This window comes from Ursus maritimus, unplaced genomic scaffold (genome assembly GCF_017311325.1).
Source record: "Ursus maritimus isolate PB19 unplaced genomic scaffold, ASM1731132v1 scaffold_14, whole genome shotgun sequence".
Lineage (NCBI taxonomy): Eukaryota > Metazoa > Chordata > Mammalia > Carnivora > Ursidae > Ursus > Ursus maritimus.
Window position 1 is genome coordinate 40,149,537 of NW_024423786.1, and position 17,620 is coordinate 40,167,156.

At 56.9% G+C, this 17,620-nt stretch overlaps 2 protein-coding genes across 4 annotated transcripts; both read left to right on the forward strand.

Annotated features, from left to right (window-relative positions):
• The first annotated feature begins 97 nt into the window (after window positions 1-97).
• On the forward strand, window positions 98-10,021 carry SLC26A6 (solute carrier family 26 member 6). 3 transcript variants are annotated; one of them, XM_008703813.2, is made up of 21 exons: window positions 100-233; window positions 1,993-2,151; window positions 2,233-2,372; window positions 2,586-2,696; window positions 3,251-3,414; window positions 3,627-3,791; window positions 3,871-4,023; window positions 4,361-4,443; window positions 4,530-4,677; window positions 4,948-5,061; window positions 5,156-5,233; window positions 5,509-5,604; window positions 5,828-5,934; window positions 6,083-6,152; window positions 7,110-7,202; window positions 7,290-7,388; window positions 7,800-7,892; window positions 8,619-8,795; window positions 8,985-9,039; window positions 9,314-9,450; window positions 9,682-10,021. In XM_008703813.2, exons 1-21 carry the CDS (start codon window positions 211-213, stop codon window positions 9,694-9,696), a joined length of 2,280 nt encoding a protein of 759 aa, XP_008702035.2. In that variant the 5' UTR covers window positions 100-210; the 3' UTR covers window positions 9,697-10,021. The 3 variants fall into 3 exon arrangements, with proteins under 3 accessions (XP_040484789.1, XP_008702035.2, XP_040484790.1); XM_040628856.1 differs by lacking the exon at window positions 100-233 and adding an exon at window positions 1,729-1,746; XM_040628855.1 differs by lacking the exon at window positions 9,682-10,021 and having other exon boundaries at window positions 98-233; window positions 8,985-9,145.
• A 921-nt stretch (window positions 10,022-10,942) lies between these two features.
• Window positions 10,943-12,488, forward strand: TMEM89 (transmembrane protein 89). Its single transcript, XM_008703814.2, has 2 exons — window positions 10,943-11,950; window positions 12,303-12,488. Exons 1-2 carry the CDS (start codon window positions 11,651-11,653, stop codon window positions 12,486-12,488), a joined length of 486 nt encoding a protein of 161 aa, XP_008702036.1. The 5' UTR covers window positions 10,943-11,650.
• Window positions 12,489-17,620: the final 5,132 nt, after the last annotated feature.

Sequence of the window (17,620 nt, forward strand, 5' to 3'; positions counted from 1 at the left end):
GGGTTAAATCTTCTGTCCCGGGGCTCGCCACGCCTAAAGAGCCTCACTTAGGCCCCGCCCGAGCACGCTGATTGGCTCAAACCTGCCCCGTCCTGTCCGGGGATTGGCCCCTTGGAGCGCGCCGTAGGTCCCTGTCTCCGCTTCCGAAAGGTAGCGGCCTCCCGCCGGAGCTCCAGGAGCAGCCGCCACCTGGCAGGCAGCCCGCTGACCATGGGGCTGTCTGAAGCTTCGGGGTGAGTGCAGGGCACGGTTCCGGTTCCCCGCGTCCGTGTCCGGGAGCTGCCGCGTGGCCCCGGTGTAGACGCCGGCTTAGGTTAGCTCGGAAGGGGGTGCCGCTAAGTCCGAAGCAGGCATCCTCCCCCAGCGACGCCCTGGTTTGCTGCTTTGCCGATCTTCTGCAGGCGGCTGCCCCCTGAAGCGAGGGATGGGGGCGGGAGCCGGCGCGACCCCCGCCCCTGAGGGCTGTGCGGGAAGCCACTCGAACGCCGCCCGCGGGCTAGCCTCGGGCCGCGGGAGGCGGCGGAGTGTGGAGGAGCCCCTGCCCAGCAGGTGAGCCGCTGGGCGTGTTGGAGCCGGGCGGTCGCCAAAAGGAATCCATAGCGATGGCCTGAGCCCACCCAGCTGTACCACTGACGGGGAATGAGGGGTCCGGCTGGAAGGGCCGTGGTGCTCTCCCAGGGGGAGGGGCCAAGGATCTAGGCCCCGCCCTCCAAGCACGTGTCCTGGGGAGTGGGGGAGCCCTTTAAGAAGACCTGAGTGACTCACGGAGGAGGGGCAAGGGGGCTCAAAGATCTCTGTGAGACTGCGGTGCCAAGAGTCTCTGAGGATCTGCCTTGCACCTACTCCACTCCTTTCTCCAACCAGGACATCCAGGTTAGAGGTTCTTCCCGGGCGGTTCCTACCCCTCGGGTGGGATCCTACCCCCAGGTCAGAGCCCACAGATCAGATCTTTCCTGAAAACTTTCCCAGCAGGGGAGAGTTTCCCCTTAGGGAAGACTCCTGTGCTGAGATCTATTCCCAGGTGAGAGCTTTCAACCGTTGCAGGTGGGAGCCTCCGCCAGGTAAGAGCTTCTCTTAGCGGAGAGTACCCTCCAGATAAGAAATTTCCTGGTTTTCCTGGCAGGTGAAAACTTTCCCCACTGAGAAAGCTTCCCTCCCAGTATGAGCTTCCTTGAATAAGAACTCCCTCCCCACAGATCGCCTATTCCCAAGGGAGGTCCCCGCTCCCCTCCCCGCCTCCCCTTCAGGTGGGGAGCCTCTGGGTGGATAAGAGATTCTCTGAATACAGAACATACCTGGCGGGTGCAAACTTTCCTGTCGGGTGAGAGCTTTCCCTAAGTGAGAAAGAGCACCCGATAGTAGGAGCTCCTAAGGGGAAATCTTCCCACTTCAGGTGGGCGCTTGCCTTTCCAGGTAAGACCCCTTTCTCCGGGTGAGAGCCATCCCCTGGCTTTCCCAGATTAAACCTGAGTTTCTTCACCTCCTGGATCCCCAAGGCTGGAGGCCCAGGGGCAATCTTAGCCCCAATACTTTCCTTCCGTTAGAGGGCAGCCACTCTTAAAGAGAAGCCTGCCTGAAGAACTGGACCCCTGGTTGCTGGGCCCCTTCCTTGTGCGAGCTCTCAGCCAGCCAGCATTGAGCTCATGGGGCAGCTGGATGAGGACCCAGAGACTGGACAGGGATTGTCCAGGGCAGGGGCTGAGGGGGACAGTCAGCGTGGGACGGGGACTTACCGAACACTCACAGGTGGGCAGCTCTACCTAGTTTGGAGGTATGGATCGGACTCATCTCTTCATAGGGGACTTTGGCCCAGCGAGAGACTTTTCCCAGCCAAAGTTCAGGGATTTCTACTGGCTGGGCATGGGTCCAGCTCTCAGCTACCTAGATCTTAAGGCCTAGAAAAGTCAAGTGGGTGACTCTGATCCTACGTGGAAGTGTGGGGGAGGTTGGGCCAGAGGTGCACTCACTGTGACTCTGGTCTCACCACCCCAGACAGAGGGACACACAGGCACTGTTGCCTGTGACACAGGCCATGGAGCTGAGGAAGCGAGACTACCATGTGGAACGGCCACTGATGAACCAGGAACAGCTGGAGGAGCTGGGGTGCTGGACCTCAGCAGCCAGGACCTACCAGTGGCGAACCTGGTTTCAGTAAGGCTGAGGGTAGGGGTCTGGGGGTGCTGGCAGGACTTAGGTAGACCCTGTCCCCAGTACCTACCGTTGTATCCCCAGGTGCTCCCGTGCTCGGGCCCAAGCCCTTCTGTTCCAGCACCTCCCAGTTTTGGCCTGGCTCCCCCGGTATTCCTTGCGTGACTGGCTCCTGGGCGACTTGTTGGCTGGCCTGAGTGTGGCCATTATGCAGCTACCACAGGGTGAGCCATACCTGCCCCGGAGGCTGTACCCTCAATCCTTGTGGGATGATCTGCAGTCCTTCGAGGCCCTGGCCCGGGAGCCCTGCGATCTTGCGCACCCCCCAGCTATGAGCGCTGCCTCTGGAACTATGGCCCATGACCTGGGGTTGGGATTCCCTCATCCTTTTCAAGGCCCTGGCCTCCAAGCCTTCATTGCTACCATTCCACTCCCAGGCCTAGCCTACGCGCTCCTGGCTGGACTGCCCCCCGTGTTTGGCCTCTACAGCTCTTTCTATCCTGTCTTTATCTACTTCCTGTTCGGCACTTCCCGGCACATCTCTGTGGGTGAGTGGAGCCAGGCGGCCTTGCAGAAGGACGTCCACCTTCCCCCATGGAGGATAGGGTAAGGGAGGGCCAAGCGGGGCAAGGGAGCTCAGGGAAGGGGGCAGCATTGGTGCTAGGCCGCTGGGACACTGGCCCAAGGTCATTTCCAGGCAGGACTAGGCCTCTGACTGTGGGGCCACAGATTCAGGATAGCTCTAGGCCCTGGCTCCAGGAGGATGTGGGTGAGGCAACTCGAAGGGCCCAGAACTTGCAGAGGTCTGACTAGCCTGAGGCAGGCCGTGTCCCTTTACCCATCTCACCTTCTACGAGGGGTGTGATTCTGCGCCGATGGACATGGGTGGGGCAGGGTAGGTGATGCGGGGCCAAGATTTCTAGCTGCCCTGCAGAGTCCCTGAGTTCAGGGTTCATACCTGACCACTAGCACTGCCTCTATATGCCTGACATAGTCTGAAGACACTTGTCTCGAACCGGCTATCTCCTGACCCCTTACGGGCAGGGCTCCAGGGTAGGGCAGTGTCCTCTCCCCTTCAGACCCACCCTGACCTACCCTGCAGGCACCTTTGCTGTCATGTCTGTGATGGTGGGCAGTGTGACAGAATCCCTGGCCCCAGATGAGAACTTCCTGCAGGGTGCGAACTCCACCGTCGATGAGGCGGCCAGAGATGGTGTCCGGGTGCAGCTGGCCTCCACACTCAGCGTCCTGGTCGGCCTTTTCCAGGTGCGGAGCAGGCAGAAGGCTGTGGTTGTGCCCCCCACCCCGCCACTGCTGAACCCATCCCTACCCTCCTCTGCCAGTTCCCCTTCCCCCGAGTGTGTGCCCATCACCGCCCTCCTCATCCCCCTTGGGTGCCACCCACCCCGGGCTCTGCTCTCGCCACCCTGACGACCCTGACCCTCAGTCTCCCCTGACTGCCCCTGGCCACCCCGCAGGTGGGGCTGGGCCTGGTCCGCTTCGGCTTTGTGGTCACCTACCTGTCCGAGCCCCTGGTCCGCGGCTATACCACGGCGGCGTCTGTGCAGGTCTTCATCTCACAGCTCAAGTATGTGTTTGGCCTCCAACTGAGCAGCCGCTCTGGGCCGCTGTCCCTCATCTATGTGAGTGAGGGCGGGAGGAGGGACAGGCGGGGTGCACCCCACAGCCTTGAGTGCTGCCCGTGACCCTGCCTCCCCTCAGACGGTGCTGGAGGTCTGCTGGAAGCTGCCCCAGAGTGTGGTTGGCACGGTGGTCACCGCGTTGGTGGCAGGCGTAGCGCTCGTGCTGGTGAAACTGCTCAACGACAAGCTGCGCCGATACCTGCCCATGCCGATTCCTGGGGAACTGCTAACGGTTCGGACTCCGGGGGGCAGGGCAGGGGAGGGGGGCAGGGGAGGGTACATCCCTGCTGGTGGGCACCCCTGGGATTTAGAGACCAGCTGGACTGGGCGCCAGGGAGCGTTCCTGGGGATGGGGTATGACCACAGCAGGAAGGTCCCATGTCGGTACCTTCAGGACCCCAATAACCTCTCCACTGTCCCCAAATGGTGGTGTATCTTACCCCGTCGCCCACTTCTCTCCACCTCCCCCGAAGGTTTTGCTTCAGGCCTCCCTCTTCACCCCCACAGTGGCTTCTCCACCCCCTTGACGATGCTAGCACCCCTCCCCTGATTCTGTCCTCTCTCCCCAGCTCATCGGGGCCACAGGCATCTCCTATGGCGTGGGCCTGAAGCCCAGGTTTGGGGTGGATGTCGTGGGCAACATCCCTGCAGGGTGAGCTCTGGCCCCTGTCCGGTCAGGGAGGGCTGGGGGGGGCCAGGGCCAGCACTCTCCTTTGGCCTCACAGCTGCCCCTCACAGGCTGGTGCCCCCAGCGGCCCCCAGCCCCCAGCTGTTCACCAGCCTGCTGGGATATGCCTTCACCATCGCTGTGGTTGGTTTTGCCATTGCCATCTCACTGGGGAAGATCTTCGCCCTGAGGCACGGCTACCGGGTGGACAGCAACCAGGTCTGGGGCTGGGATATGGGGGTAGCTGGGTAGACAGAGGCTCCAGGGCCTGGGGGCGGGGGTGTGTGTGGAGTATCAGGTGGGACATAGGGAAACTGCAAACAGATGAGCTGGGGCTATGTGGGGGACTGAGGGTAGGAGAGCAAGGCATTCGGGACAGCAGCAGCCAAGCCTGGGGGCTGTTGAGTGTGGATGGAGGTTGGGGACCCCTAGGCCTGGACACAGCAGCACAGGTACCAGGCACTACACACCTGCACTTTTCTCCACCAGGAGCTGGTGGCTCTCGGCCTCAGTAACCTCATTGGGGGCGTCTTCCAGTGCTTCCCTGTGAGCTGCTCCATGTCCCGCAGCCTGGTACAGGAGAGCGCCGGGGGCAACACGCAGGTGGGCACTGCTTCGGCTGGGCGGTCCCACCCTGCTCCTCCCTCCACCCCTACTCCCCACCCCACTGCACCCCCTGCTCACTCCCACCCCGCAGGTGGCTGGAGCCGTCTCCTCCCTCTTCATCCTCATTATCATCGTCAAACTTGGGGAGCTCTTCAGAGACCTGCCCAAGGTGAGCAGCCGCATCTGCCCAGCCAGGCTTGAGGGACTTGGCCAGGCCAGGGGCTCAGGTCAGTCAGGTCCTAGGCGAGGGGCAGAGATACAGGGGCGTGACCTGTTTTTCAAGGTTGAGCTGTTTAGGGTGAGATTTGGAGTCAAGGGTCAGGGATTAGAGCCCTTCAGAGTCAGAGCCAAGTGGTTGGGTTCAGAGGTGGCTGTTAGCATCATGCGGGGTTATGCCAGCCTCAGTCCCAGCGGCCCCTGCTGACACGCCTTCCCCTCACCCAGGCAGTCCTGGCAGCCGCCATTATCGTGAACTTGAAGGGCATGTTGATGCAGTTCACCGACATACGTTCCCTCTGGAAGTCGAATCGAATGGATCTGGTGAGAGGCCTGGGGGCCCCTGTCCTGCTGCCGCCTGTCCTGCTGCTGCACCCACATGGCCTTTCTCCTGGCCTCCTGGGCTCCTGAGTTCTTGGTCTCACTCATCCCTCCTTTCTCCCTGATGCCCCCGGGGCCCCTACTTTGCTCCCCTGGCAGGTCAGTGCTCTGGGTGGAGTTTCATTTTTCTCCCACTCCCCTAGCCACGTTGCCCTTCTACTTTTAGCTCATCTGGCTGGTGACCTTTGTGGCCACTATCCTGCTGAACCTGGACATCGGCCTGGCGGTTGCCGTGGTCTTCTCCCTACTGCTCGTGATAGTCCGCACTCAGCTGTGAGTCTCCCCCTTTTTGTCCCCCCATCCCAGCTGGTGAGGGGGTGAGGGCCACATTGGTTCCCTCCAGCTTTCCTGCGTCTCGGGGGTAACCCTAGGCTCCCTAGTACCCCTTCATTACCCCCTTCTCACACACTCTCTTTCATAGGCCCCGCTACTCTGTCTTGGGGCAGGTGCCAGACACGGATATTTACCAAGATGTGGCCGAGTACTCAGAGGTGGGTGGCAGGGGCTAGGCCCGAGGGGGTGGGAATCGAGGCAGAATGGGCCTTTGTTAGTCCTTTTCTGCCCCTGGCAAAGACCCTGGGGGCTGAGGGTGCTTTGGTCCTGGGAACGTCAAGGGAGGAATTTGGGTCTGTGACTCCTACTCAGAGCTACGATAGGACAGAGGAGGAGTGGACAGAGAGGGCCTGGGGAGCCTGGAGAGGGGTCTGTCTTGGAGCCAGCAGTATAAGCCTTATCCTGCAGGGCAGCCTTGGGGCAGGAGCCTGGGGCACCAGGATGGAGGGAAGGCTGTTGCCTCATCTGATCAGTGGAATTCCTACATCTCTATTGTTCATTTACCTCCCGAGAAGCTTCATGCCTAATAGTGGGGTTATAAAACAAGCCCATTCCTGCTAACCTGGAGCCTTGGAGTCTGAGGACAGTATAATCAGGCAGAGTGAGGGGAGGGCAGGAGGGGGAGCAGCTCAGCAGGATGGAAAGGGAGGTGGGGGCACATTATGCAGGTCCAAGTGCTGAGCAGGGACCTGGGCTGTGCCCTGGATGGAGTGGGATTTGGGGAGGGTCTCTCTGTGCGCGTGCAGAAAACAGACCACAGAGTGGGGGGTGGAGCCCCAAGAGGAGACCTAAGAGCCTGTTCTGGGTATTGGCAGAAGGGAGGGGAGATGGGAAGGGAGGGTGCAGGATGCCCTGGAGGAGGCTTGGACAGGCCTGGCTGAGGGCCTGGGTGGTGGGGGGGTGGGTAGAGAGTAGGATGAGGGGTTAGGGTGATATAGCCAAGCTTGCAGCCCAAGATCTGGGGAGGGCAGGGGCCGCAGGCTGGGCCTGTGCCAGCCAGTGAGCAGAGGCTTGGTGATGGGGGCCCTGGGCCACACAGGGGGAGGAAAGCAGGAGAACCAGATGCAACCAGGAGAGTGGAGGGCCCAGCCACCTCAACCCTGACCCATCCCCAGGCCAGGGAGGTCCCAGGCGTGAAGGTCTTCCGCTCCTCAGCCACCATGTACTTTGCTAATGCTGAGCTCTACAGCGATGCGCTGAAGCAGAGGGTGAGTCTGGGGGTCCCCGGGTGAGTGTCAGAGGGTCCCTCGCCTCCCCAGAGCGTCCACATCCCCTTCCGTGATGTTTGCCTCTAGTGTGGTGTGGACGTTGACCACCTCATCTCCCAGAAGAAGAAGCGGCTCAGGAAGCAGGAGCAAAAGCTAAAGCGACTGCGGAAGAGTCTCCAGAAACAGGCAGGGGACCCTTTGGGCCAGGGATTCCTGCCCCTGTCCTGCTGCCAAACCCACACAGCCTTTCTCCTGGCCTCCTGTGTTCTTAGCCTCATCCATTCCTCCTTCCTCCCTGATGCCCCCCGCCCGCCCGGCCCCTGCTTTGCTCCCCCGGCGGGTCAGGACTCTGGGCGGAGTTTCGTTTTTCTCCCACCCCCCAGGCCAGTGACAGCATGGACCACCACAGTCCTCTTCCATTTTTGACTGCTCCTGGAGCTGGTCAAACCCCCTCCAGCGTGGCGGCCCTGGGTCCCAAGCTTTCGTTCCTGGCCTGCCTACCTGCCCAAAGCCTGAGGGTGACACCAGACTTGCCTGGCTTGGCTGTCATTTGACAGCCGGGACAGCTCTTTCCTGTCCCCCTTCTCCCCGGCCTAGACTGCCGCCTCTGAGGGCGCCTCTGTTTCTATCCACGTCAACACCAGCGTCAGAGACATGGAGAGCAACAACATGGAGGACTCCAAGGCCAAGGTGAGGCTGGAGGTGGGAGAGGGGCCAGCCACGAGCTGCAGAGATATGGGCGGCCCACGCACGTCTTGCGAGGCAAGCCGTGGACCTACCCACTGTGGGTTGAGGTGGTCAGCGGCAGCGGGGTGGGATGATGGATCCGAAGCGCTATGGGGAGAGGCCTAGTGATCAGCCGTAGATTCTGCTTGTGGCTCTGTGGTCTGCCACCCAAAGACCTTGAATTTGTAGAGTCCACAAGACCCTGCAGTCTGTGCTCATGGGTAGAGAGAGGGGATTGGGAGTATCGGGAAAATATGGGATCAAAGGGGATGCCAAGCTCAACTAGAGACCCAGGCGGGGTGCCACCCTGTGTGTGTGCATGTGTCCCTGGGCCCCCTACCCACCCCACCCTGGCTGGCTGAGGATGGGGCGCTGTCGCCCAGCACCCCACCTTCTTAAGCGTCCCTAGAGCTGGGCCCGGGAGGTAACAGAGCAGTATATGCACGTCTGTGCGTGCTCCCTGAGTCTGGGCTTCCTCTCCTGTGCGTCCCCAGGTATCCCTCCTGTCTTTGCATACAAGAGGCTTCCCCATGTCCAGGTTTTCACGTGTCCCCTGCATGTCCCATATATGCGGCTGTTTGCATGCATGCTCCCACGTCGGACCCCGTGTGGCCCCTTGCCTGTCCATGTGTGTTCCTTGCCATCACTCCTGCATGGGCAGCCTTTGCAGGGTGTCTGTTTTCCCAGCAGGCGAGCACAGGGAAGGAGCTAGAGGATACAGCAGCCAGCGGTCAAGAAGATGCTAAGGCCCCAGATGGATCCACACTGAAGGCCCTGGGCCTGCCTCAGCCACACTTCCACAGCCTCGTCCTGGACCTGGGCGCCCTCTCCTTCGTGGACACTGTGTGCATCAAGAGCCTGAAGAATGTAAGGGGTTGGGGCACCCCTAAGAAGAGCTCTGGGAGAGGACAAGGCCCCCTAAGCCTCCTGACCCCGTAACTAGATCCAATAGCCCCTCTGAGTTCCCTCTCAAAACTCCCTCCCCCACAACCTGCCTGAGTCCTTCCTTGGAGCCCTGGCGCCTCCCTCTGAGTCTGGCCCGCTTTTCTGCTGCAGATTTTCCGCGACTTCCGAGAGATCGAGGTGGAAGTGTACATGGCCGCCTGCCACAGTGCGTGCAGGGGGGACAGCACGAGTGGCCTGGGAGGGGAGTGGGGCTCTTCCAGCCAAGGAGTCTGCCAAGCAGCACAAGCAAAAGTCTTTCTCTGAGACTGGAGGTCAGAGGTGTCTTGGGAGGCAGGGGTCAAGGGTCAAGAGTGCTTGGAGGTTTAGCTGTCACCTCAGGGGTAGAGGTCATGGGTGAAATGGGTCAGGGTGTTCTGGTGATTGGGGTTGGGGTTCCTGGCGGTTCTGCGAGTCAGGGGCGACCTACTCCTTGCCTGCAGCTCCTGTGGTCGCCCAGCTTGAGGCCGGGAACTTCTTCGATGCATCGATCTCTAAGCAGCATCTGTTTGCCTCTGTCCACGATGCTGTCCTCTTTGCCCTCCAACACCCGAGGTCCGGCCCTGCCAGCCCTGTTTTGGTGAGCTGGCCTCTGGCTCACTGAGCTCTTTTTGTCTGTCTACTGCTTGTCCCTACCTTGACCCCCACCTCCAGGAAGTCCACCCTTCCTGAATGGCTCTGCCCCCAGCGGACGCAGTGCCTTCCCTTCCCACCTTCAGCTGACGCTGGAGCAGGGGTTGCTATCCTGGGGGAGGGAGCCGATACGTGTTTTTGGAAACTGACCGGAACCTCCCCTCCTCTGCCTCCTCAGATGACCAAACTCTGACCATGCCGCCGCCCTGCCTGAGACTGCTCACCCCTGGAGGCTGTGGCCAGGCACTTGTGAGAACCTCCCCGCCCCGGGCTGCCTCCAGACGTCACCCAGGAGTGCCCTCCGTACATACACACACACGACTCAGGGATGGAGGTCCTGGGACTCCCAAGTTCAGTGCTATAGGCCTGGGCCTGGGATGGGGCACTGGAGTCAGAGCAGCACCGGCTGGGTCGAGGGAAGATACAGATTTTTGGCCCCAGAAATAAAGACCTGTTTGCCTACCACCAGGCCCTGCTGTACCTTGGTGCTGGCTTGGTGGAGTGGGCAGTGATCCACAGCCCTGGCTCCTGACCCTTCTTATGCGCCAAAATGGGGGGCTGAAGTCAGAAGTTGGGGGGAAGATTTGGGGAGGGCAGAGTCAGGTGAGAGAATAGAGAGCCAGAGGGAGAGTTATGGGGCCTGGGGCCAGGGCGGGTGTACCCCAGGTTCAAGCTCCCCATGCACAATCCTCGGCACCTGTGTCTTCAGCTAGAAGACTGTGGAATCAGAGCTGCTTCTCAAGAATGGTCCCAGTGAGTGCAGCCCTGGAGGGTGTAGACTGAACACCCGAGCAGCCAGCTGGGGGAGTATGGTGTTCACAGGTGCTGCTGGTCTGTGTTGAGAAGTACGAATGCGTAGGATTGACTTACTTGGGAAGAGGGCTGTTCGTACCATTAGGTCACTTGGGCTCTGCAGGTCCCTGTCAGCCAAGAAGCATGTGCTGATTTCTACCTTAAAAGGTCAGCATCTGGGCATGTTGCCCAGTGGGCAGCAGTGGGCCTTCCTTCGGGCCAGCGGATGCTCTGAGTGGGGGTGGGGGGGCCAGAATATTTCTGGGTCTCCTCGGCAGTACAGCGGGAATGGTAACCATACCACTTCGTGGGCTGCTCAGTGAGCATTAAACGAGACAGTCCAAGGAATGCTCTTAACGAGGCCGGGCTCGTGTTACCTGCTCAGAACACTGAGCTCTGCGGCCGCCAGGTACTGACCAGGTGCCCTGCTCTGTGCTGGGCAAGGGGACAGAGGCTGTCCTGCCCTTCAAGTCACCGAGGTGCCCCTCGTCCAGCTCAGTGTTTATCGTGTTTGGCGGCGGCATCCTGCTTTGTGTTCATGAATCATCCGCCCCTCCCCCCCCGAACCACAGCCCAGGAAGTCAGAGCTTTTTAATCTACTCTGACACGCCATGTCCCGGCACCAGAACGGTGCCTGGCGTGTGGTGTGCTTGGCAAATATTGGGTGAGTGAACTTATGTGCTGGCTGGAGGCCAGACCTCAAGCAAGAAATTGAGATAGAACTGCTTTGAAGACAACAAAACGGGGTCACACAAGAGAGGAGGGACTGTTACCCAACAGGGTCACAGGAGAGAAGCCAAGGGAGCAGGTCACACAAACTGAAACACCAGCCGTGAGAAGCGGACGAGTGGGGGGCCATAGGGAACAGCAGTTGTGTTTGGGAACACCAGGGAGGCCTGCATGAGGCCGGAGGGAGGCCACAGCATGCGGGACCTCACTGGCCAAGGCGAGCCTTCAGGCTTCATTCAGAGTGTGTGGGGGGCCCCCACGTGTGAGGGCTCACCCTGCTGCAATTTGGACTGTGGGGCAGGCTGGGCTTTGGGGACCAGCAAGCAGCTCTGTGCTGGACAACAGCCTTAGGAGCCATGAGGTGTTAGAATTTTAGGGATTGGATGTTAGGGGAGGGGGAGGAGGCGGAGGTAGGGAGAAGGTACTCCTTCAGTCCTGTGGGCTGGCTAGGAGCTTGGCATCCAGGTCTCCAGCCTGCCATCTCCCTTGGCCCTGGAAGCCCCCCCTTCCCCACCCTGCTGTGTTTTCTGGCAATGGACCCAGTTGGAACCCACTGACTGCCACTGGGGGAAGGGTGTTTGCCCGTTGCCAGGCACCCGGGTTCTATCCGGGCATTTGGCGCCGCCATGCTGCTCGCACCGTCCTTTCTGCTACTGCTGTCCCTGATGGTCTTGCCAGCTCCCTCCCACGCCTGGTCTCGGCCCCTGTGGTACCAGGTGGGGCTGGACCTACAGCCCTGGGGGTGCCAGCCCAACAGCCTGGAAGGTTGTGGAGGCAGCCTGGGCTGTCCTGGCCACTGGATGGGCCTGGGCACGAACCGCATCTACCCCGTGGCTGGGGTCACGATCACCACCACCATGATGCTGATGATGGGCCGTGCGGTGCTGCAGCGGCGGCGCTCCCAGGCTCATCCTGCGCAGCCTCCTGCCTCCGCTCAGACCCAGCAAGCTCATGTCCTCCACCCCATTCTCCCACCCAGGCCTTGTGTCCCCTCCCCCGCTGCTCACACCCTGTGGTCCCTACATCTGTCCACACCCATCAGCCCCTGACCATTCCCTGTGGCCAGTATTCTGCCACCATCTGTCCACCCATTTACTATCCCTGTTCCTCATCCAGCCCCCGTAGCCCCCGGGACCACCCTAGCCCACAACAGACCCTTGGTGACCCTCCATCACCACCTCCCTTCCTATGCCCTTCTCCCTGGTCTCATCGCTGCCCCTCACCACACCCCCATCCCGTCCCTCTGCTCTTACTCCTGCCTCTTGGTCCTATCCTCAGCATCCGCAGGTGACCATGAACCCCTCTGGACCCCGGAAACGGCGGACCCCAATCTCAGACCGCGCCCTGCTCCTTCAGGTCCTGCACATGCTGGATTCGCTCCTGGTCCATATTGAGTGCCACCTGCAGCGTATATCCACCCAAAAAAAGACCCAAATAAAGGGGAGTCCTGCCCAGAGTGGGTGACCCAATGTATGCCTCTCTTTGCCTGGTGGCCAGTTGGGGTGGGGATGGCCTGAGGCTCTGGGCCAGGCTCAGGCCTGTGTGTGTGTCCTCTCCAGGCCTGCCTGGACCCTATGTCCCCTTTCTACTTCTGCAGCCAGCAGAGGTGAGGCCACCATGCCCAGGATGGGTGGGCAGATGGGACTGGCTCACACTGCTCCATTGCCCCTACCAATAGACCCCGCTTCCCTAAGGTGTCACCCACAAATGCAACTGTTCCTCTGGGGCTCCTCAGGGGCCCCAGTGCACTGGGACAAGACTTGATGGTCAGGGCAGACTTGGGTAGTCCATGGAGGGCTTCCCAGAGGAGATGACAACCTGGCTGAGTCAGTGAGGGCTCCCGGTTGGTGATGCAAGGGGTTGGGGTGGGGGGGTGAGGGGGGTGGGGGGTGAGCCCCGGGCGCCTCCATCTTTGTGGCAGCCCCAAACATGCTCTGGCACCTGTGCGGCCCTTGCTCTAAGGCCCCTGGAAGCGGGCTGAGGGCTGAACTTCACCCCCCTTCCCTTCCTTTGACTGCAGACTGTGGAGGAAAGGAAATGAGAGATTACAAATGTGAGAGAGTTGACCCTACAATGCAAAATCCAGACCAATTATGTGCTTGTGGTGACGCCCTGACACGTTTCTGTAACGCGCGCTCTCCTGAACCCCCTGGCTGCTGACTCTGACAACTCTATAGGACGAGGGCTTTGTCACGTGGGGAACATACTCTCTATACAAAAAACAGAAAAATAATTCAGTCTTCCTTCTAACATGGTTGATTGGCATTTGTGTTTTAATTTTTGGTAGTTTAGAAAAGTCTTCTCCAAACCTGTTATTGATGATGTCCCATCAATGGTCTGGATGGTTTTCAAATTTGGAAAACTGTCATCGACTTGACTTCATATAGAAGCTGTGTAATTTGGAAGAATTTTTCAAAGATGGGCTTCTGGCTCCACAGACGTTTCAAAACTTGTTTTCTTTCTGTGGCCCACAATTTTTCTAGCACTGGGCACTGTGGGGGCAGGTTTGAAATGCAGTCGGATGCTGTCTTTCTGTCCTGATCAGGAGCTCTGACCTGGCAGGGGGTTCCTGGAGGCCTCCTGTACCAAGACAGGAACAATAAGGTAACCACGCACAGGAGTGGAGCAAACCACACTGGGTCCCTCTAAACCCAAACCGAGTGCGTCCCTGAGGTAGACTTGGACCTGCACCGCCCAGGTCCCCCTGCAGGGAAGCCTGCTGCTGCCAGCCCCCCGAGAAGGCAGCCAACAGACAGGTCTGCCTCCGATGCAGAAGGGCCTCGTCACAGCTAGTTTTTGACCTTGGCCCAACCCTTTCCCTCCCTCCCTCCCTCGGATACTGATCTTGACTCCCTGGTAAACACCCTAATCTCCCTCTTGGAGTCTGCTTCCCAGAGAACCCAACCTGGTACAACCCCCAACCCACCTTCCTCTTGGCTGAACCCCCAAACTGTTATAACTTCGTCAATGTCCCCTATAAGAGGAGAGGTAGGGTGGAGGGGTGACGGGGAAAGGACAGAGGTTCTAACTGAATGCAGTTAGAGTATCTTCATTTTGTGAGTGTTAAAAAAAAAGACTTGGGGTGTCTTGGTGGCTCAGTTGGTTAAGCGTCCACCTTCACCTTGGGTCATGATCTTGGGGTCCTAGGATTGAGCCCCACATCAGGCTCCCTGCTGAACAGGGAGTCTGCTTCTCCCTCTCCCTCTGACCCTCTTCCCGCTTATGCTGCCTCTCAAATAAATAAATAAAATCTTAAAAAAAAAAAAAGACTTGCCCTTCCAGACACACTACTGGGGTCTTCCCAAGCCTGAAAGAGAAGGGCATTGAAACTTAGGATCCATCAGTCCCTTGCTAGGCCCACTTCTACATTCTCCAAGGTTCAGTGAGCACCCGCTGTTTGCCAGTTCTATTGTGGGTACCAGGATCCAATGATGTACAGAGCAGAAGGGGCTCCCCCCTTACCCACTCACAAATGGAAGGGTGGTGGTAGTGGTGGTGCTGAAACCAACTCATAAAAAAGCAATTTCTCTGCAGAGAGGTGTGCTGGCCTAGTCAGGGTAGAGCAGATGTGGGCCTACTGCGGGTACCTGAAGAAAGAGTGAGGTGACCAGAGTAGGGGAGAGCGCTCTGATCAGAATGACAAGCCTGGTGGAGAGGGTGGGGACAGACCTTGGCCTTATCCAGGAACTAGAAGATGGTCAGAATTTCAGTGGACAAAAGGAGCTCTGGTGAGTAAGGAGCAGGCGGGGCGGGGGAGGGGTTGGTACCTCTTAGTGAGGGTGTGGTGGGCAGGGTAATGGCCCCTCAAGATGGCCATGGGATCTGTGGCTATGTTACAATACATGGCAAAAAGAACTTGGTGGATGGAATTAAGGTTAAAGACCTTAAGGAAGAGAGATTATTCTGGATTATTTTGCTGGGCCTAATGTAATCACATGAGCCCTTAAAAGTGATGAAGAGGACAGATGAGTGGTCAGATTTAAATAGTGAGAGGGACTTGATCCTCTGTTTCTGGCTTTGAAGGAGGAATCCGAAGCTGGAAACGACCTTCTGCAGATAGTCAGCAAGAAAAACAGGAACCTCAGACCGACAACACTAGCATCTAAATTCTGCTAATAACCCAAATGATCAAGGGCACTAATTCTGTCCTAGAACCTCCAGAAAGGAACACAGCCCTGCTCAAGGGATCCATGTTGGACTTTGAGCCTACAGAACTGGGAGGTAATAAATTTGGGTCATTGAGTTCCAAGTAATTTATTACGACAGCAATAGAAAACTAATACTGATATTGGTATCAAGAGCAAAGTGCTACTGTAACAAATTCTAAAAATGTGGAAATGGCTTTGGAATTGAGCAGTGAGCAAAAAGCTGAAAGAATGTCAAGGAGCATAATGGAAAAAGCCCAAACTGCCTTCAACCGTTAGTGGAAATCTTGACTTTAAAAATGCTGCCCATGAGGGCTCAGAAGGAAACGAGGAGCATGTTATTGGAGACCAGGAGGAAGCAGAACGCTAAGTAGCTGTGGAGAGCGTAGTGGAATTGTGTCCAGCAGTTGGGAGGAAAGCGGAACTTGTAAATGATGAACTTGGACATGAAGTAGAAGAGATATCCAAGTAAAATGTTGAAAATACAGCCTCAGCTCTTGCTATTTATGGTAAAATGCAAGAGGAGGGAAGAAGATCGAGAGGAAAAGGGTTAAAACAGAACCAGGATATTGATCTCGGAAATTCTCGGTCAACTGTCCAAAAAACCACTTTCCCCCAAATTACTGGCATTGATGTAATTCTAATCAAACCATGTTTTTCTTTTAGACTGACAAAGAACTATTTTTACAGATAGTTTAGAACAGGGTGTGACATCACAAAAGATGGCAGAGAAGGACTCTGCAGGAATCCTTCCTCCACCAAAATGACTATTGACCTAGCAGAGACTGTGCAGCAGGTTTTTGGAACTCTGAAGTCGAGTTGAACACTTGCAGCATCCCAGGGAGAGTCTGAAGAAGAATCGAATTCAATGAATTCCCCTGTTTCCACCCCCACAGGCTGAGGCAGCTTCCCAGCTGCAGGGGATTTAAGTAGACCTCACTCCCCCAGCCCCATCCCATACTTGCCTTTTGAGAGCAAGACATTTATGGAAATCTTTGTCAGGTCACTGGCTAGCCAAAGTGGTCATAAAATAGAAACTTCAGTCACTGCATGCAACAAGGAATATACGCTTTGTAAAAATAGTATGGAAATGTCATAAACAGATGGTTCCACGCTTCCAGAAGCCGCAATCGGGATTCCCTGAAGAGTGAGAGAATCCGATTTCCAGAAGTACCACATGTCATACTCAGAATGTCCAGTTCTCAACAAAATATTATGAAACATGCTAAGAAATGGGAAAACATGGCCCATTCACAGAGGGAAAAAAAAGGAACTTGACAGAACACATCCCTGAGTAAGCCCAGGGCAGTGGAATTATTAGTGAAAGGAAACCATGGACAAAAAGCTAAAGGAAATCAGAAAAACAATGTCTGAATAAAATTAGAATATCAATAAAGAGAAAATTTTAAGTGGATCGAAGAATGCAGGAGCTGAAGACCACAATAACAGAAATGGAGAACTAGAAGGGTTCAGCAACAGACTGGAGCAGGCAGAAGACAGGATCAGTGAACTTGAGAGTAAGACGAATGAACTTATCCAGTCTGCGGATCAGGAAGAAAAAGAATGAAGAAAAAACGTGCAAATCCGGTACAACAGCATCACGGAGAACGATATGCGCATCGTGGAAGTTACGGAAGGAGAAGAAAGAAAGGGGCAGAAAAAAGTATTTGAATAAATAATGGTTAACTCCTCCCCCCAAATCTGATGAAAAACACGAGTACACACATCTAAAAAATTTGGTTTGGTGGTTTGAGGCTTAGCATAAGTGACTTTACTCTGGGCCTCTTATTTTTAACAATAAATATTGTATGATCCCACTTAGGTGAGGTATTTAAAATAGGCAAGTTTGTAGAGACAGAAAGTAGAACTGAGATTATCAGGGGCTGGAGGGAAGGAGGAAATAGTGATTTATTGCTCAGTGAGTACAGTTTCTGTTTCGGATGATGACAAAGTTCTGGAAATTGGGGTGTCTGGGTGGCTTAGTCAGTTAAGCCTCTGCCTTTGGCTCAGGTCATGATCGTGGAGTCCCTGGATCGAGCCCCACATCAGGCTCCCTGCTCAGCGGGGAGTCTGCTTCTCCCTCTGACCCTCCTCCCTCTCATGCTCTCTCTCTCTCACTGACTCTCTCTCAAATAAATGAAATCTTTAAAAAAAAATTCTGGAAATAGTGGCGATGGTGGTACAGTATTTTGAAAGTAACCAATGCCACTGAATTGAACACTTAATGATAGTTAAGATACTAAATTCTATGTAAATGTTAGCACAATTTAAATCTAAAATTTAAAAAGCCAGGGGTACCTGGGTGGCTGAGTCAGTTAGGTGGCCGACTCTTGATTTTGGCTCAGGTCCTGATCTCAGGTTCCTGGAATTGAGCCCCACATCAAGCTCCACACTCAGCAGGGGGTCAGGCAGTCTGCTTCAGGATTCTCTCTTTGTCCCTCTGCCCCTGAC